At 48.0% G+C, this 19,414-nt stretch overlaps 1 protein-coding gene across 1 annotated transcript; it reads left to right on the top strand.

The window, feature by feature from the left end:
- Positions 1-4,532: 4,532 nt before the first annotated feature.
- On the top strand, positions 4,533-17,056 carry UBXN6 (UBX domain protein 6). The gene is made up of 11 exons (XM_037885825.2): positions 4,533-4,885; positions 10,140-10,297; positions 10,715-10,776; positions 11,794-11,925; positions 12,345-12,442; positions 13,292-13,367; positions 13,455-13,539; positions 14,465-14,684; positions 14,865-14,995; positions 15,832-15,977; positions 16,370-17,056. Exons 1-11 carry the CDS (start codon positions 4,803-4,805, stop codon positions 16,496-16,498), a joined length of 1,320 nt encoding a protein of 439 aa, XP_037741753.1. The 5' UTR covers positions 4,533-4,802; the 3' UTR covers positions 16,499-17,056.
- The last annotated feature ends 2,358 nt before the right edge of the window (positions 17,057-19,414 follow it).

Raw genomic sequence — 19,414 nt, 5'->3', positions numbered from 1 at the left:
GTAGGGAGGCATGAGGGGTATAGATGGGGTAAGGGGTATAGGTTGACAGGAATAAAGAGGGTGATATATAGGTGTACTGGGGAAGGAGGGAGAGGAGAGAATAGAGGGATGGGCTAGAGCAGGGGTTATCAAACTAGGGGTCAGGACCCCTCAGGGGGTCGTGAGGTTATTACATGGGGGGGGGGTCGCGAGCTGTCAGCCTCCACCTCAAATCCCGCTTCGCTTCCAGCATTTATAATAGTGTTAAATATAAAAAAGTGTTTTTAATATATGAGGGGGTCACACTCAGAGGCTTGCTGTGTGAAAGGGGTCACCAGAACAAAAGTTTGAAAACCGCTGGGCTGTAGGGAAAAGGGATAGTATGGAGGGTTTTACAGTGCAGGGCTGAGCTATCTAGGGAGATGAGAGAGATTAGAAGAGAGATGACCTAGTGTATGTATTCTTCATGCTGTATCCCTTTAATGCCCCTTCTTACTGCTTTGCTCCATTTTGTTCCCTCCACTCCTTGTCTTCCCCAGGCTTTCTGGTCTGCCCTGAAACACTGATTCTTTTGGGAGGCTGATTTGCACTGTGATGGGTGCGGTGTAAGAACCCATACAGACTGATCACTGTATTCTGGGGCATTTCCCAGGCTGGTTGCCGGGGGATAACAATACGTAGCTCTTATTACAGGACACGGGGGTGGTACAGGTGACAATGGGGCAGAGTTAGTATTGCATCCTTCACCTTCTTTGTTGAAAGTGTTTGACATTAATTGCACAAAGACCCTCAAAATTAAAGACAATAATAATTAGGACATCCCTTCTGGCCTGAAAATTATTAATTTATAATTAAAGATGCCTATATATATCCAGAGACCTGCAGCAATGGGAGAAGGGACCTTCCAATCCCCGTCACCACAGGTGTTATGGAACCGAATTGTTTTCTTTGTCCTGTTTAAGTGATAAGCCTCTAGACTAGGGGCAAGGACCGTGTGTTCCCCCGTCTTGTTATGGTGCTGAGTGTAACACACTGGCTTAGTGCAGGTAACCCTGTCTCCCTCTAGTGGCTGGCTCTAGCAAGCAAAAGAGCCTGCTACTGATAATTAAACAGGTTAAGTCTGACTCCAATACGCCCTTTCGAGTTAATGGGATTCTTGAATGAGCACTAGAAAAAAGGGGCTTGTGTGTTCAGACCCTAACCCTACACCCACTGAAGTCAATTGAAAGCCACCAACAACTTCAGTAGGTTCAAGATTCGGCCCACAGAGCCCGATGCAGGAAAGCCTCTCTTCAGGGTCTGAATGATGAAAGTGCTGAATTTGACTCCTTTTGACCTGTCTCTGTGCATCTGGCCATATTTCATTGCCCTGACAACGCTCAATAAATACTATAATATGAATAGGAGGACTTGTGGCACCTTAGAGACTAACCAATTTATTTGAGCATGAGCTTTCGTGAGCTACAGCTCACTTCATCGGATGCATCCGATGAAGTGAGCTGTAGCTCACGAAAGCTCATGCTCAAATAAATTGGTTAGTCTCTAAGGTGCCACAAGTCCTCCTTTTCTTTTTGCGAATACAGACTAACACGGCTGTTACTCTGAAACCTATAATATGAATAACAATCACTAATACTTAAAGAGACAGCTAGAGGAACGAAACATAGGCTCTACAAGTGTGACAACATTGTCAACAAGCAGGTACAAAATTATAGAAATACAGTATAATCAGACTGCCAAAAAAATCAGGTAAAATCGTTTTGGAGAGGTTTGGATTTGAACACTCCTCTGTGATGTCTGCAACCCAAATGCAGCAGCATTGGGCAAGTACGTGAGAAACAGAAAGTGAAATAGAGTAATGTATTGTCCAAGCCCAAGCAGAGTAAAGTGCAAAAAGCATTTGTAAACTAGAGTTTTAATATTGCTTAGGACAGATTCTGGCTCTTGGGGCTTGTCTTCATATACAGCGCTACAGCTGCACCAGTGCTTTAGTGAAGATGGTCCTACGCCAACAGGAGACCTTCTCCCATCGGCATAGTTATTCCACCTCACGGAGAGGTGGTAGCCATGTCTGCAGAAGAAGCTCTCCTGCCAACATAGCACTGTCTGCATAGGGGATTAGGCTTTTTCATATCCCTCAGCGATGTAATTATACTGATATAGGTCTGTAATGTAGATCTGGCCTTAGTGACAAGAGGGCTTTCAAAAGGAACTTGCAAAAGTGTAACTAAGTTTTAATAACCCCAAGTAAGGGGGTTAAAATGCTGGTAAGGGAATGTCCTTCTTTTATATATGGGGCCAGATTCTGCACAGTTATATAAACCCAGATGTAAACCCAGAGTAACTCCACTGAAGGCAGTTAAGTTTATACTAATGTAACCAAGAGTAGAATCTAGTCCCATATATTTTATACTTGACAGTATCCCTTTAATTCCAAAGTACAATAGAACATATCTTTGTAAATCTGTCCTTCATTGCGTAATGCCAAGAAAGGAACAGAGAGCACTGAAAGGAATTGGGCCTGGTCTTTGAGCAGGGGTTGGACTAAATGACCTCCTGAGGTCCCTTCCAACCCTGACATTCTTATGATTCTATGATACACGCAATGTTGTATTTTGAAACCTATTTAGTTAAACCAGTGCAAAATTTTTAAACCTACTGCTTTAACTAAAGTTGATTCCAAGTCAATTTAAGCTAAATTGATACAGGTCAGGATTAAGTGGCTTCAAGAGAATCCACGCAGGAGTTTGCACTAATTTAAGTAAATTGATATTAAAACTCATTTTAGTTAAACTGGTGTCATTTCTATGTGAAGCTTTTAGAAACAGCAAGCCAAATTCAGCAACCATATGAAAGCTGTTGAAAGTTGACATGAGGTGTCAACAAAAATAATCGTGTGTGTATGACTTAGGCCATGTCTAAACTACATTTATGTCGGCAAAATTTTTGTCGCTCAGGGCTGTGAATAAAAATCCCTGTCCTGAGTGACATACGTTTTGCTGGCATAAGCGCTCGTATGCACAGCGCTGTCGGTGGGAGACGCTCTTCCCCCGACAAAGCTACCGCTGCTCATTGAGCTGGTTTTATGATGTTGATGGGAGAGCTCTCTCCCATCTCCATGGCTGTATGGATACGGCTGTGCCACTCGCTGTAAGTTTCTAAGTGTAGACAGGGCCTTAGTGACAACTTGTCTAAACTAGCTGGATGTGCCGGTGAGGAGCATAGATTTACACAATGAAAACATCCACACCCTTTATTTAAAAAACATTTACATAGCAATTCTCCCCCTGGGGAGAGGATGAGTGAAAGAAAGAACCTCATATGACAGATGTTAATCATGTTGCTTAATGCATGACTGGAAGGCATTCAAATACTGACGTGATGAGGGGGAATTAAGAACCTATGTAGAGTAGAATAGAATAGCACCTAAAAGCAAGGGGGGCGGGAAGGGATGGGTGTGGTGTGTGGGGGTGTGGGAAAGGACAGGGAGTTTGGTGGGGGAAGGGACGGAGAGGGTGTGTGGGAGTGGGGGAAGGGATGGAGAATGGTGTGTGGAACTGAGGTGAGGGCAGTGTGTGGGGGAAAGGACGGGGGCAGTGTGTGGGGGCGGGGGAAGGGATGGGGTGGTGTGTGGAACTGAGGTGGGGGCAGTGTGTGGGGGTGGGGGCATGGACGGGGAGTAGGATGGGGGAAGGGATGGGGGATGGTGTGGGGGGAGGGGCGGTGTGTGGGAGAAGGGCTGGGGGGCGGAGCAGGGTAAGAGACGGGGGTGTGTGGATGTGGAGTGGGCAAAGGAACGGGGAGTGGTGTGTGGGGACGGGGAAGGGATGGGGGACGGTGTGGGGGGAGGGGCGGGGTGTGGGGGAATGGAAGGGGGATGGTGGGGGGGAGGGGCAGTGTGTGTGGGAAGGGATGGGGGACGGTGTGGGGGGAGGGGCAGTGTGTGGGGGAAGGGATGGGAAAAGTGTGAGGGGAGGGGTGCTGTGGGGGGGAAGGGCTGGGGGGCAGGGCAGGGTAAGAGACGGGGGTGTGGGGGTGGAGTGGGTGAAGGAAAGGGGAGTGGTGTGTGGGGGCGGGGGAAGGGATGAGGTGGTGTGTGGGGGGAGCAGCGGGGTATGGGAGAAGGGATGGGGGACGGTGTGGGGGGAGAGGTGGGGTGTGGAAGGGATGGGGGAGGGGCGGGCTGGGGGGAGGGGCAGGGTAAGAGACAGGAGGTGTAGTGGGCGAAGGAAAGGGGAGTGGTGTGTGGGGGCGGGGGAAGGGATGAGGTGGTGTGTGGGGGGAGCGGCGGGGTATGGGGGAAGGGCTGGGGGACTGTGTGGGGGAAGGGCGGAGTGTGGGAGGAGGGGCGGGGTGGGGGGGAAGGGCTGGGGGGCGGCGCAGGGTAAGAGATGGGGGTGTGGGGGTGGAGTGGGCGAAGGAAAGGGGCGTGGTGTATGGGGGCGGGGGAAGGGATGAGGTGTGGGGGGAGAGGCGGGGTGTGGGGGGGAAGGGATGGGGGCGGGGTGGGGGTACGGAGAGGCCGGGCCCGCCCCGCCCCCGCCCTTGGCGGACCTCTCGCACCATAGAGAGGCGAAGGGAGGCCTAGAGCGCCCTTGCCGGGTCGCGTCACACTGGCGGCGCGAGGTGACAGACGGGTGCAGGCCCCGCCCCCTCAGCTTCCCGCCCGCTCGAAGTGCCGATGGCTGCTCGGTAAGTCACGTGCCCGCAGCGAGAGGCGGGACTTCCTGTTTGCGGGGGCTGAGGGGAAGGTGGCTCCGCAGGTGTTTTGGTGCCTGGGAGCCGCCGGTGTCTCTCCGCCCCCCGGCCCCCCCGGCGGCGCCATGCGGAAATTCTTCCAAGACATCAAAGCGGATATGAAATTCAAAACAGCGGGGCCGGGCCAGAAGCTGGCGGAGCCGCCCAGGTACCGGGGGGCTGGAGGGAGGGAGGTGGCCGGGGAGAATGGGGGGGAGACGGACTGGGGGCAGCCGGGGGGGGGAGGGAGGAATTGGCGGGGGGGGGGAGACGGACTGGGGGCAGCCGGGGGGGGGAGGGAGGAATTGGCGGGGGGGGGAGACGGACTGGGGGCAGCCGGGGGGGGGGAGGGAGGAATTGGCGGGGGGGGGGGAGACGGACTGGGGGCAGCCGGGGGGGGGGAGGGAGGAATTGGCGGGGGGGGGGAGACGGACTGGGGGCAGCCGGGGGGGGGAGGGAGGAATTGGCGGGGGGGGGGAGACGGACTGGGGGCAGCCGGGGGGGGGAGGGAGGAATTGGCGGGGGGGGGGGAGACGGACTGGGGGCAGCCGGGGGGGGGAGGGAGGAATTGGCGGGGGGGGGGAGACGGACTGGGGGCAGCCGGGGGGGGGGGGGGGGAATTGGGGGGGGGGGGGGAGACGGACTGGGGGCAGCCGGGGGGGGGAGGGAGGAATTGGCGGGGGGGGGGAGACGGACGGGGGGCAGCCGGGGGGGGGGGAGGGAGGAATTGGCGGGGGGGGGGAGACGGACTGGGGGCAGCCGGGGGGGGGGGAGGGAGGAATTGGCGGGGGGGGGGAGACGGACTGGGGGCAGCCGGGGGGGGGGAGGGAGGAATAGGCGGGGGGGGGGGGAGACGGACTGGGGGCAGCCGGGGGGGGGGAGGGAGGAATAGGCGGGGGGGGGGGAGACGGACTGGGGGCAGCCGGGGGGGGGAGACGGACTGGGGGGGCCGTTAGTGGGGTGCAAGTTGGTCAGGGTGATTCATTGAAAGCCACATGCTATTGGTGGCACGAGGTAGCCAGTCCCGGACTCTGTCTCCTTCTGGAGTCCGTGATGCTACTCAGCTCCTGGAGATCAAACCCACTGTCAGTAACCAATTTCTGTGTGAGAAGCTATGGAGCTCCCTGTTTCTGATGCAGCAAGAGCTACCATGGTTCCCTTTTGCTCTACTCCTCCAAAAGGTGCCAAGCTCTGGGAATAGTATTAGAGCCCCTGAGCCGGGTGGGTGGGGTGGGGACTCTCGCCGTGGGATGCAGGACACATCACCAGAGGAGTAACTTTTATCTTCCTTGTGGGACTTTTGGCTTTAGAACCTAAAAGACAATTCCAGCAAATGGAAAAACATTTACTGTAGCCCAGAAGAAGTGCTTCTGTTTACCTGGTTCACATGTGTCTGAGTCAGAGCTGCTGACTCTTCTGACACAACCAGGCTCTTACTCCTGTTAGCCCGGCAGGAGCTGGTACAGCAAAGAAAGAACTGACGGGACCCAGTGCGGCTCCGGGGAACACATTCGTTCAAGTCCTGACCATAGAATTGGTATTCTTGGTGCTGATTTTGAGATCCCAAGTTAAGTTTGCGGCAATGATGATGATAGAAAAATCACTTGACTTGTAAAGGTGCAGGATTGATCTAGAGGCAGTTGAGACAAGTACAGAACCTCACCATGTTATGGTTAGTCACTTTCCTGAATATCATTGTACCTCAGCTGTTTATGAAATATGCCAGCTGGGTGCATGTGGCATAACCACACTGGGAACTAAAATCACCCTGGTGAGATGAGGTAAGTATCTGCTCCCAGACCAGTGTGTGGTGAATAGACCATTGACACTTTTGTAAGGTCTAGTATCTTGAGAACAAGCAAAGACTAAAATGAACGAGGAAGTACTTGTGGCACCTTGGATACGCTCAAATAAATTTCAGAGTAACAGCCGTGTTAGTCTGTATTCGCAAAAAGAAAAGGAGGACTTGTGGCACCTTAGAGACTAACCAATTTGTTTGAGCATGAGCTTTCGTGAGCTACAGCTCACTTCATCGGATGCATACTGTGGAAATTGCAGAAGACATTATATACACAGACACCATGAAACAATACCTCTTCCCACCCCACTCTCCTGCTGGTAATAGCTTATCTAAAGTGATCATCAAGTTGGGCCATTTCCAGCACAAATCCAGGTTTTCTCACCCTCCGCCTCCCCACAGACAAACTCACTCTCTGTATGCATCCGATGAAGTGAGCTGTAGCTCACGAAAGCTCATGCTCAAATAAATTGGTTAGTCTCTAAGGTGCCACAAGTCCTCCTTTTCAAATAAATTTGTTAGTCTAAGGTGCCACAAGTACTCGTTCTTTCTGCTGATACAGACTAACAAGGCTACCACTCTGAAAGACTAAAATGATTGCTTTATGTCATATAAATGCTGAGAATCCCAAACTCCACTGGCTCAGGAGACAGTGGCTGGTACAATTGCCTTGGAATACAAGCCCCTTGCTTGCAGAAAGCCAGGTTATAATCAGAATGAAGCACTGTGTAGGCTTGCTGTCCCAAGATCTATGTGGGCTGCAAACAGTATTGATGGACTAGTTCACATATCTTCAGGATCAGTAAATGTTTTGAAGCAGGTTTAAAACCTTAGGCCAATACACAGATCAGTGATGGTGAAAGTGGCACTAGACTGGAATCTAACTTCTCAGTGACCTGACCTAGTCAGTGCTGCACTATGTATTGTTCTTGCTCTTCTGTGTCATTTGTTTAGTTTCCATGTGACTTTCACATGCTTGATCTCAGCCCTGCTCAAATGCACACACAGAGAGGGCTAGAGTCCCCAGTTCTATCCTAAATCCTGAAGGAACCGTACTAATAAGTTAGCTTAAAAACTGAACCTTTCAATAACAATATTTCTTAAAAGTTGCAAGGGATTTGTAGTTGTAGGATCATAGATTAAATCCAATTTCCTGTGGCCTTCAGGGAGAAGAAGTCCAGTATTATTTACTGCTCAAAACTTGGGCCACGTAGGCTTGACCAACTGCCCTATAGCAGCTGAGTTGCAGTGCTACCTAGCAAGGGCATCAGGTTCCTTTGTGACCTTATAAAGCTGTTATGTCACTGTTGAGCATCTGCAGTTGCTTCCAGTTCAAGCCTGTTCTTGGAGCTGCCCAGAGTAGTGCTGTGTGGGATTGTACGCGGGTGAGGGTGGAAGTTGAGCAGAGCAGCAGAAAGTGGTAAATTCTGTTTCCTGCTAGCAACAGACATTCTCCATTTCTAATGGTATCCATGCTTTGTAGTGGGTGCAGTCTTCAGGCTTTCCTGCATTGCATATTGTGTACAAGCATTTAATACACAGCAACTCTCTCCCCGTGTTTTTATGGGGGAGGGAGGAGTATCTCAGAAAAAATGGGTCCATCTTCTTTCAAGGGAAGGTGCCTTATAAAGGCCTGATTTTTTTTTTTTTTTTTTTAAATCCTGCTTGTCTTTGGTGTTGAGGAAGGATGTCTTAGATGACTGACATGTTCATGAATACTTATTAAAGCAACTAGGATTTGAATGCTTGACAAAGAGCTCTTCTCTCAAGTGTCTGAGTGAAATAGGGGTTAATTATTTGTCTGGAAAAAAAATCTCATTCTCTAGCAATTGGGTTCCTTTCATAGCATCCAAGTGGCATCCTTCTGGGTGTCCATAGCCTTCAGGGTAAACAAGACATGAAATTCTAATGTAAAAGTCTGTTTAAAGCCCACCTCCATCATCTTTAAGAGCTTCTTTTCTATGTAACAAAAGCATAGTACTCCTTCCCCTCTTTCGCCTCTCTGCAGATCACCTGTAACCAAAGGCTTAGGGCTCGTCTATATAAGAACAGCCATACTGGGTCAGACCAACGGTCCCAGTAGCCTGTCTTCTGACAGGACCAATGCCAGGTGCCCCAGAGGGAATGAACAGAACAGGTAATCATCAAGTGATCCATCCCATCGCCCATTCCTAGCTTCTGGCAAACAGAGGCTAGGGACACCATCCCTGTCTATCCTGGCTAATAGCCATTGATGGACATATCCTCCATGAATTTATCTAGTTCTTTTTTGAACCCTGTTATAGTCTTGGCCTTCACAACATCCTCTGGCAAGGAGTTCCACAGGTTGACTGCATCGTTTGAAAAAGTACTTCCTTTTGTTTGTTTTAAATCTGCTGCCTATTAGGGTGACCACTAGTTCTTGTATTATGAGAAGGAATAAACGCTTCCTTATTTACTTTCTCCACACCAGTCATGATTTTATAGACCTCCATCATATCCCTCCTTAGTTGTCTCTTTTCCAAGCTGAAAAGGCCCAGTCTTAATAATCTCTCCTCATATGGCAGCCATTCCATACCCCTAATCATTTTTGTTGCCATTTTCTGAACCTTTTCCAATTCCAATATATCTTTTTGAGATGGGGTGACCGCATCTGCACGCAGTATTTAAGATGTGGCTGTACCATGGATTTATATAGAGGCAATATGATATTTTCTGTCTTATTATCTCTCCCTTTCTTAATGATGCCCAACAGTCTTTTGCTTTTTGACCGCTGCTGCACATTGAGTGGATGTTTTCCGAGAATTATCTACAATGACTCCAAGAACTCTCTCTTGAACACTACAGTGGGACCCGGCACTGCACCACTGTAGTGCTTCAGTGTAGACACTAATTACACCAATGGAAGGGGTTTTCCCTTTGCTGTAGTTAATCCACCTCCCCAAGAGGCAGTAGCTAGGTTGATGGAAGAATTCTTCCCTCAACTTAGCATGGAGTACGCTGTGGGTTAGGTCCGCATAGCTGCATCTCTTGGAAGTGTGGGTTTTTCACATCCCTGAGAGATGAAGCTGTGCTGATGTGAGTTCCCAGTGTAGACTAGCTCATGGTGTGGTTAAAGGACACCATCAGAGTTAACATTTCGTAGCCAGATTTTGAGAGGCACTGAGCACCTGCAGCTCCCCTTCGGTTGGAGTTGTAGGTGCTTATGACTCTGAAATTCAGATCCCAGATCTTTAAGTTGCATTAAATGTAATTTATTAACCTTAAGGAAGAGGTGCTTGAACTTAAACTGTCTCCTCTTGTGTCTGCAACCCAAATACAGTATGCCAGTGCTACAGCATGATAGCCAGAATATGAAACTGATCAGTCTGGCTTTTGTTGATCAAATAGAGGCAGTTTCATGAAGTAAACATCAGCTGGAAAAAATAAACTGGATTTTATAAACCTTCCAATTTTAATAATCTGTAGTTTGAGTGCTAAAGGTAAGGGGAAATATACAAATCCTAACTAGCTCCTTTAACTGCGGTGAACATAAACCAGTGATCAGAGTGAGATTATAGTTATCTGCTTTCGGCTGACCTCTTCTAGGGTTCTGGCTCTCCTGCTAGGGCTGTTCATTTATTTGTGCCTTTCTTTTATCCACCAGGGAAAGGGCCCCCAAAGAAAAGCCAAAAGCGGCGACCCCAAAGTCTCGTCAAGGGCCCACAGATGAGGCCCAGAGGGCAGCAGCTGCAGCCTTGGCCCGGCTGGAGCAGAAGCCCAAGCCGTGGCTCCCTTCATCCCAAGATGCCATCAAGAGTCAGGGTAAGAATGGCCAACACCCATTTCTTGTCCAGGGGCATGACAGGCATATTTGTGAGTCCACAAAGTGCTCATTTACAGGGAGTATTTTCACCAGTCTATTTACTGGCCCTGCAAAGCCTACACTCATCTCAGTGGCATTTCTGTCTGTCAGAATGGGGGGTTGAGGAGCCTGTCTCCTGTAGTTTCACACCCCCACGGCCAGTTTTGCACAACCAGCTAGGTGCACTCTCGGAAGTGGGGGTTGCATTCTTCTGAAACATTGTGTTCTGACCCACTGCCCAGAGGCAAGGTACCAAACATGAACCAACTGCCTGATGCAGGATTGTAAATCCAAACGGCTGCTTCCCTGCCCCAGGTTTGTAGAGTTCACCGGGTTGTGCCACGTCTGACGCCGTACCCTGGATTTGTGTCTCGTAGTGAAAAAGGAGCTTATGGCTGAAGCAGCAGCAAGTGAGAGACGACTCTCCACAGGTCACAAGGTATGAGGAGATGCTGCTATTCAAGGGCCTATGATCTCTGGGCAACTGAGAATCCCTGAGTTACGAAGCTCGAGCATCTCCTAGGGAAGGGGATACCAGCCCCTGTGCTGTGGGACTGTGGATTTGAATCTGACTTTCAAAATGAGCAAATAGCTGCTTATGGTTCAGAGAGCTTAATAACCGTTTAGTTCGTACTACGGCATCTCTTCTGAAAGCTGCTGATTTGGTGGGGAGTGAGCAAGACAAGGTAGGATTTAAGAACAGTTGCTATGGAGTCAGAGTAGTGATTTTGCACTTGATGCAAGAGACCACCCACTTTTTACCCCTTTCTTATTAAAAACTCCTTGTCCGAAACTTCCCTGGGCTGAGCCTGCGAGTTCCTGTGTATAGGAGAGTTAGTTCTATTGATTGGCCCTGAGCCAAATTTGCATACCCATAATGGGTAGCAGCTCAGTCTGTTGAAATGCCTGGATTAAGGTGCTGCCTTGGTGTGAGCAAGGATATTGGAATCTGGCCCTCTGTTGTGGTATTACTCTCAAAGCCACATGATGAAAATAAGTCTTATCTCCTATAGCTGAGTCTTTTTAACATAACTAGAGACTGGGGTATAACAGAAGTGCGGACAGCTCCTGAACTCCATGGCTGCCAAGCATTTACCCTTTTAGTTACAAGTGCTTTGCAGACTTTGGGTGCTTTGACTGGTAGCGTTCCATTCCTCTGCTCTTACGTGGAGGGGTTGTTACTGGTATCTCTTCAGAATGCCTTCAGGTAGCTTCTTGGAAGGCACCTTCCATTATATTAGAAGGGATCTTGTTCAAGCTTTGGGTAGCATTGCTCAGTGCTGCTATGTGGCTGACTAATCCAGACAGCCCATGAGGCATGCTGAGATATTCAGAGGGGAGATGCCAGTCTCCTGTGTTCCCTGAGTTGTACTAGCAAGAAAGCTGTGCATGAGGGAGATGGGCATCAATCGTTCTCCCCCTTTGAGCCCACGTTTGATTTCAGCTCTTTCTTCAGGGTCCTGTGTCTGCGGTTGAGGAAGAAACAGCTGGACTGTCAGTGTCAGGGGTCTATTTCATTTGCCCACTAACTGGGGCCACCGTAAGGAAAGACCAGAAGGAAGCACACATAAAAGAGGCCATCCTCTTGGTAAGTGAGGTCCTCTGCCGACCAGACTTTTCACCGTTTCCTGCCTTCCATCTTACTAAATCCTCGGCATGGTCCCCAAGTGCAGTGTAACCCATGGGAAATGCCCTCTGGGGGGGATGGGCTCAGCCAGACTCTCGGGCATCCCTGGGCTTGATACTTTATGCAGAACAACATGCTCTCTCCTCTACCACCAATGCACAAAATGACAGCCCTCTGCTCTCTCCACTGTCCCCCCCCAAAAGCTTCTGTCTCTTCAAGGACTGTAAATCCAGATGTGGATAGTTGTTGACAAATGCCCGCCCTGACTCCTTCCTCTGAGTTTGGCAGGAGCACTAGTCTCCAGAACTCTGTTCAGTCTGCCCCTCTGGTTCTGCAGTTGGCGTTGACAGTCAGCTGACGCTTCTGTCCTTCTCCCTCAGCATTTCTCTAGAGACCCAGTGGCTGCCTCGATCATGGAGATTCACACCTTCAACAGGGACCGAGAGAAAGTGAAACTTGGTGTTGAGACCATTGCCAAGTAAGTGGTCTGAATGTCTTGTGCAGTGCCCAGCTCACAGATGCATGAAATTTGTCACCTCTCCAGATGAGAAGGCGTGGGTGAAAGCAACTGACCCTTTCCCAGAAGGTTAATGGGGAGGGGATTTTCTTGTGCTCTGGATGGTGCTGAAAGGAAAACTGACAGTGAAGATTTGGAAATATTTCCTAATGGTGAAGTCTGTTAGACTGTACAATGTGCAGTCCAGGAAATAAAACTTGTGAGTGAGAGATTAACTAGATCTTAAAGGTGGTCCCTGTACTCCTAGAACTAGGTACCCCCAGCTGGATTGTCCCTCTGAGTGAAATGTGAGTGCCCTCTGAAGCCAGGTTAGCCTCCGAAGCGTGAGGCTTTGGCTGTAAAGCAGACTGTAGAGCGGGACACACCAATTGCAGCTTGTTTCAAACTGGCAGCAGCATAGCCGTGTGCATGAGGAGCGGTCTGGATGCTGGAATGCAAATGAATCCCATAGTCTCCTGCCATCCCATCACAGTCACAGGGCTCTTGTGTTTCCTAGTTGTGTCCAGTGGGGATTCCTAAAGACTCCTATCTGGAGAAAGGTGGTCGAGGCAGTTGGTGCAATGCACATGACCCAGTAGTAAAGTAGTGGGGTATCCTGCATGAGTGTTCAGAAATAGCTTTCTCTTGGGATAAAGCAGCCTGGGAAGGATGGACGTGCTAATGGAGAGGAGACACTTGGAGAGCTCTTTGGACCCAAGTAATGTGTTTTTAAACTTTGATCTTGGTACTAAATGGGACCCAAGATTCACGAGTGATCTGAGCATCCATGCCTGTTGTGAATGAAGTGTGTGATGGTCCTGTCTTCTGCAGGTATCTGGATAACATCCACCTCCATCCAGAGGAGGAGAAGTACCGGAAGATCAAACTGCAGAATAAAGTGTTTCAGGTGAGGTTCAGACGCTTGCAGTTGCCACATGGAGGAATAATTCCCACTCTGTAGCAGATTAAATCTAACCCTCTTCTTACCTTCTAGGAAAGGATAAACTGTCTAGAAGGGACACACGAGTTTCTCCAGGCCATTGGGTTTGAGAAGAAAATGCTGCCTGTTCCAGGACAAGGCAAGAAATCAAACTGTATCAGACTTGAGACTGGGGTCAGCTACTTGTGAGGAGTAACAGTGTGTCGCTGGGAGGCAGCTTTGATTACTGTTGGAGCCCTCTAAAGCCGTGGTTCTCAACCAGGGTACACATACCTGGGGGGGTACGCAGAGGTCTCCTGGGGGTACATCGACTCATCTACATATTTGCCTAGTTTTACAACAGGCTATGTAAAAAGCACTAGTGAAGTCAGTACAAATGAAAATTTCATGCAGACAATGACTTTATACTGCTCTGTGTACTATACACTGAAATGTAAGTACAATATTTATATTCCAGTTGATTTATTTTATAACTATATGGTAAAAATGAGAAAGTCAGCCATTTTTCAGTCATAGTGAGCTGTGACACTTGTGTATTTTTATGTCTGATTTTGTAAGCAAGTCGTTTTTAAGTGAAAAGAACAGGAGGACTTGTGGCCGCTTAGAGACTAACACGTTTATTTGAGCATAAGCTTTCCTGAGCTACAGCTCACTTCAACTTCAACGAAAGCTTATGCTCAAATAAATGTGTTAGTCTCTAAGGGGCCACAAGTCCTCCTGTTCTTTCTGCGAATACAGACTAACACGGCTGCTCCTCTGAAACCTAGTTTTTAAGTGAGGTGCAATGTGGGGGTACATGAGACAAATCTCTCCTGAAAGGGGGACAGTAGTCTGGAAAGGTTGAGAGCAGTGCTCTGAAGTCTGCTGTATGTTGTAACTTCACCATTTTACACCCCCCACCCCCAACCTGCAGCTTGCCTGTTGCCTCAGGGTGATTTGCTCTCAAGACTGCTTTCCATGAGGTCACAGGTAGCAGTGGATACACTCCCCATGCGTGGTTGTGGGGAGAGCAATTAGGATTGAAGGGAAAACAAGGCACCTAAGCACAGTGCATGTGTTTGTAGAGACCACAGAAGAGTATTATATGCTGAAGGAGGAAGTGTTGACTAAGCTGGAGAATCTCAAGGACTGTAAGGAGCAGCTGTTGAGCTGTGAGCCAGTGAAGGCCCAGCTGGATCGCCAGCTCTGCGTATTCAAACCCTCCCCTCAAGCTGCCCAGTTTGAGCTGCCCCAGGACTTCTACAACCTCACGGCAGAGGAGCTAAAGCGAGAACAGCGGCTCCGGTGAGTGTCCTGCAGCATGAAGCGCTGCATGTAAAAGGAGGGAGCTGCATAATTGGGGAGGGGTGGGGAGGAGGATGGGCTGACCATACCGGTGTGGTGTGTTGCTCTGGTTTGGAAAATCTCACATCCCCTCCCCCCCCCTTTGCTTTATTTCATGTTAAAACTGTCTTGTCTATAAAGGACGGAAGCAGTGGAGAAGGCCTCTATGCTGAGGACAAAGGCTATGCGGGAGAGAGAAGAACAAAGGGAAATGCGGAAATATAACTACACGCTGCTACGAGTCCGTTTCCCAGATGGATACATTCTGCAAGGTAAAGGATGGCCGTGTCTTGCAACTTACTCTCGTATACGTGCCCCAGAGAACTTCTGGAAATTCCGCTTTGTAACTTGAGAGCAAGAATCAAAAACCTGGCAGGACCAGGGGGAAAGAACCTGGCCAGAATCTGCTTGGCAACATGGGGATAGAATAACTCAACCAGCTGGGATGCTTCTAGCCACTGCGTGGGACTGAGACAATGGGGTAACTATATTTTTGCAGCTTCTGTAGAAATTTCTCTCTAAAGCGTCCGTCACTCTTGCCATCTAAACCAACGGTGAGTATAAAGATCTGGGACATCCTTGGGCAGCATCATGCCTTGATCCGTGCTAAAGCTGTACGAGAGTTTCCATACTGCTGAGGGTAAATGAGCGATCTACTGGCTCAGATTCCAGTGAGCGGTTCATTAAAACAGTAATGGGTGTGTTGCCCCCGTGGTGGGTAACAGGCTGAAAGTGGTTCTGTAGCCTGAGGAACACCAGTTGCATTTTGCACTCGGAGACGCTTTAGAATCTTGCAGTGAAGTTACTAGACTGACTGACTAAGCTTTCCAGTGGATTTTATTTTTAGGTTAGAGGTGCAATGGTATTTTGGGGCCCTGCTGTGATACTCTTGGGATGACCAACATGTTGCTATGAAATATTTACCTGTTGAGTAAATCACATCAACCTTGATTCCTTCCCTAATGAACTAGCTTAATGTCATCCAGATATGCAGCTAAGGGTCTTGATGAGAGCAGGCAAATGGGAGTCTGCCTATAAACCAGTTTTAATATCTTGATAAGCGGAAAAATGTGACCTTAACACTCTTTGTCTTCCCTTTTCATGACAGGGACATTCTATGCCCGGGAGCCAGTATCTGTGCTCTACAGGTTTGTGAGAGAAGCACTGAGGGATGATTGGATGCCCTTTGAGCTACTTGCACCTGGAGGTGTCAAACTGACTGAAGAGAACTTGGCATTCAATGAGTGTGGGCTGGTGAGTAAAGCGATCTAGTTGAAGCCACTTACAGCAGATACAAACCTGTTCAGTGAAAGGAAATGGGACTGTAATAATTCTGGTCCCAGTGGTGGTCTAATCTCTTGTGATACTGAACTGCTCTGTCCTCGGCTCAGTGCAGTTAAACTTCAGCCTGGTTGCTAGATGTACTATCCCTTAACTCAGAGCTCAGGGAAAGCTTTTGGCACAGGGCTAGGAACTTTGCACTGTATGTCCTGTCTGCCTGCCTGTCAAAGGTCTTCCAAAACCAATATTCCAACTCTCGTACACCTGGAAGACCATTTTCAAGGGGTTAAAGTTGCGTAAAATACTCATTGACCAGCTTCAGTGTAGTTACTGTTAACATCTAGTACATTTTCTGCTTGTCCTAGGTGCCCTCTGCTCTCCTGACTTTTGCATGGGATGCAGCTGTCATGGCAGATGTAAAAGCTTCAGGAGAAGAGCAGAAAGGAAGCCCCTTGAAACCAGAACTCCTTTCTGCTGTCCAGATATTGTCATGAAATAAACAGGATTGGATTCAGTGTGGTTGGCTCTATTATGTGCTGTTGCCTCCTCCCCTGCACTCCTCAAGCATGAAAATGGAAGCTGCCTAACTATTTGTCACAAACTTGAGGGAAGACTTCAATTTTAGCTAGAGCATTAGGAGGCCAGGTTTCAGAATGCATTGTGCATTAGCATAATCACCTCCAGTTCAGAGAGGAGTGGCTATATAATGGGACATTAGGACTGTGTTTAAACAGATTTAATAGTCTGAAGACAGTCTTGCCCAGAAAAACTTTAAATGTGCTGCTTTTATATAACTTATTGTAAAAAGTTATTTTGGTTACTGTTTAATCTCTTTTCTAGTTTGGCTACATAGAATAAAAATCCACCCTACTGAACTGTAGCAAACCGAGGACGGCTGCAAGACTCCCATTGAGTTTTGATAGTGGGCAGGGCTAGTGTTCAGTTTTCCTTATGCTTCTATTGTACAAAAATTGCTGCTGAATGAGACTTGTTTAAAACTAATTATGTTAACGAACTTGTTAAATTGATTAAATGGACTATTTGGAAATGCAGTTTCCTTGAGTCAGGTTATTGAGTTAACTTGCCTTAGAGTTAAGGCTGTGCCTTTGTCACAGAGATCACTGATTGTGACTTTCCATTGCAGCTGGTGCTGTTTCAGGGGCTGCCCATGCTGGGCAGCTCCAGGGCCAGCAGCAGCAGTGTGGGAGCGGGCTCAGGGATTTCTGGCTCCCATGAGCATGACCTGCAGCTCCTAGGTGGTGGAGGGACAAAGGGGCTGTAGATCCCAGCCAGTGGGATCAGCAGAGCTCCTGCCCTGGCTCCTCTACTGCCTAGGAGCTGCAGGGACAGGGAGCCCCTACCAGTCTCTCCACCTCCCCCAGATCCTGCCCAAGTCTTGGTCACAGTGGATATTTTTAGTAAAAGTCATGGACAGGTCACAGGCCTGTGAATTTGTTAGCCCTTGATCTGTCCATGACTTTTCCTAAAAATACTGGACTAAAATGTAGCCTTGCTTATAGTCCCTGGGGGGAGACAGGTTCCAGGCTTAATTTCTGAATGAGGGGGAGGGAAGATACCAAGCCTGTATGTCTATGTAATCTGATATCAGGCGACTGCTGCTTCCAATTGCAGACTGAAGTAGAGGTCAAGTGAGGAATTTAACACAAGCTAGTGAACTTGGCCAGGGAGAAGGAGGCAAAACTGCCACCCTACAGCTGAATGGAGGGGTCTACCCCAGCACCAACTAGAGAGCAAATAATGCACCTCTAACTTAAAGCCCCTATTTTAGGAGAGAGCTTGAGCATCCTGCCATAAGTGGGAAAATAACATGGTGCAGAAGGGTGCAGCCTGTTGGATACCTCTCTCCCCACAAATTAAAGAGGGAAAAAAATACAAGTCTGCTACTTTCCTAAATTATACATACAAACCAAGGGAATTTGCATGCTCCTAGCATAGGAGTAAGTTCTAAACCTAAATGCAGGAGGGAAGTGACTTAACCTGCAGCTTAAGTGGTGCTTCCAGCAGAAGCTGAGTGAGATATGAGTACTAAATTAATTTCACTAAGGCTATTAAAAAATGGAGAAGCCTAAACATACAAATGGTGCAGACTTTAAAGTCATTTAGCTAGTCTTGACAATTTCACATTTAAGGTCTCTGTGAGACACAGTGGTGATGTCAGTGGCCACAAAGAAAGTATGCACATTTTATATACTTTTTCCTTAGTATAGATATAACACACTCTGTCTGAGTTGTAGTATGTATCTTAAAGGGTTCATTTTCCCTCCACTAGAGCTTGATAGTCCTATCCCAACTGCAGAGTTTGGAGTAAAAGGGTAAGAAAAGGAAAAACAATTTAAGGTCTTTCTCTTCTCACTTTAGACTCACTTCTATCTAGTGGATCAGTTAAAGTGGATAGAGATGAGGCTGGCCCCTTGAGTTCAAGATCATACCCTGCAAAGGGATGGCCTGGAGGAAGGCTACAGTGGGGAGGTCTCCAGGAAGTTAAGTTTTTGAACTGTAACTAGAAGCCAACACAGATCTAGCTGATGGCAACAGGCTCTCTCCACTCCCCTTCTCTAGGAAGCAGGCAGTGTACGTGGAAGTCCAGTCAGAAAAGAGCTGCAAGATTATCTGAATGCTGGACGATGCTTTCCAGTAAGAGTTGGTTCCTTATGAAAGAGGCAATTTGATCAGTCTATAAGTACATACACAGGGCAAAGAATACATGCTAGAAGGGCTAATCTAGCAGACAAATTCAAACTGAACATAATACACATTTAACATTCTCCATTACTCAGGTGTGTTTTTTTTTTTTTAAAACACAGATCTGCTGTAGTTCAAGTTACAGGGAATCAATGCAGGAATTAGTGGAAGAAATTCTAGTGTCTTTTTTGGAGGAGCTTAGACTAGGAAGATCTAATGGTTCCTTTTAGCCATTTAAAAAAAAACACCAATCTATGAAACCAGTCTAGTCAATGACAAGTACATACAGTCTGGCAGAAAGAGCAAAAAAGCTGTGTGCAGAGTCAGATTATCCCTCAGATGCTTTGGAGATTGTAGGTTCATGGGTAAATTTATACTGACAGTCAACATATTACAGCACTGTCTTTCAAATTGCAATCAGATCATGAGATGCCTAGAGTCTGAAAGTTTAGAGAAATTTAGATTAGCTATGTGCTAGCAGAGTCCCTTAGCTCAACCATTAGATCTGCTCTCAGCTTCAACTAAAGTTGTATATGCAAAAAAATCCATACATCACTGATTATGTCTAGGCTTGGAAGGATTCGATCATCAGTAAACAATCTGTCACATACACACAAACCAAAGAAATTTCTATTGATAATTTATAGATAAAAGAAAAATGCTGTTTGAGAACTTTTGAGTTTGATTTAAGGGTATTTACTTTGTAT

Source organism: Chelonia mydas, chromosome 25 (assembly GCF_015237465.2).
Source record: "Chelonia mydas isolate rCheMyd1 chromosome 25, rCheMyd1.pri.v2, whole genome shotgun sequence".
NCBI classification, from domain to species: domain Eukaryota; kingdom Metazoa; phylum Chordata; order Testudines; family Cheloniidae; genus Chelonia; species Chelonia mydas.
The sequence above is the reverse complement of the archived record's forward strand: the minus strand, read 5'-3'. Positions and strand labels throughout refer to the sequence as shown.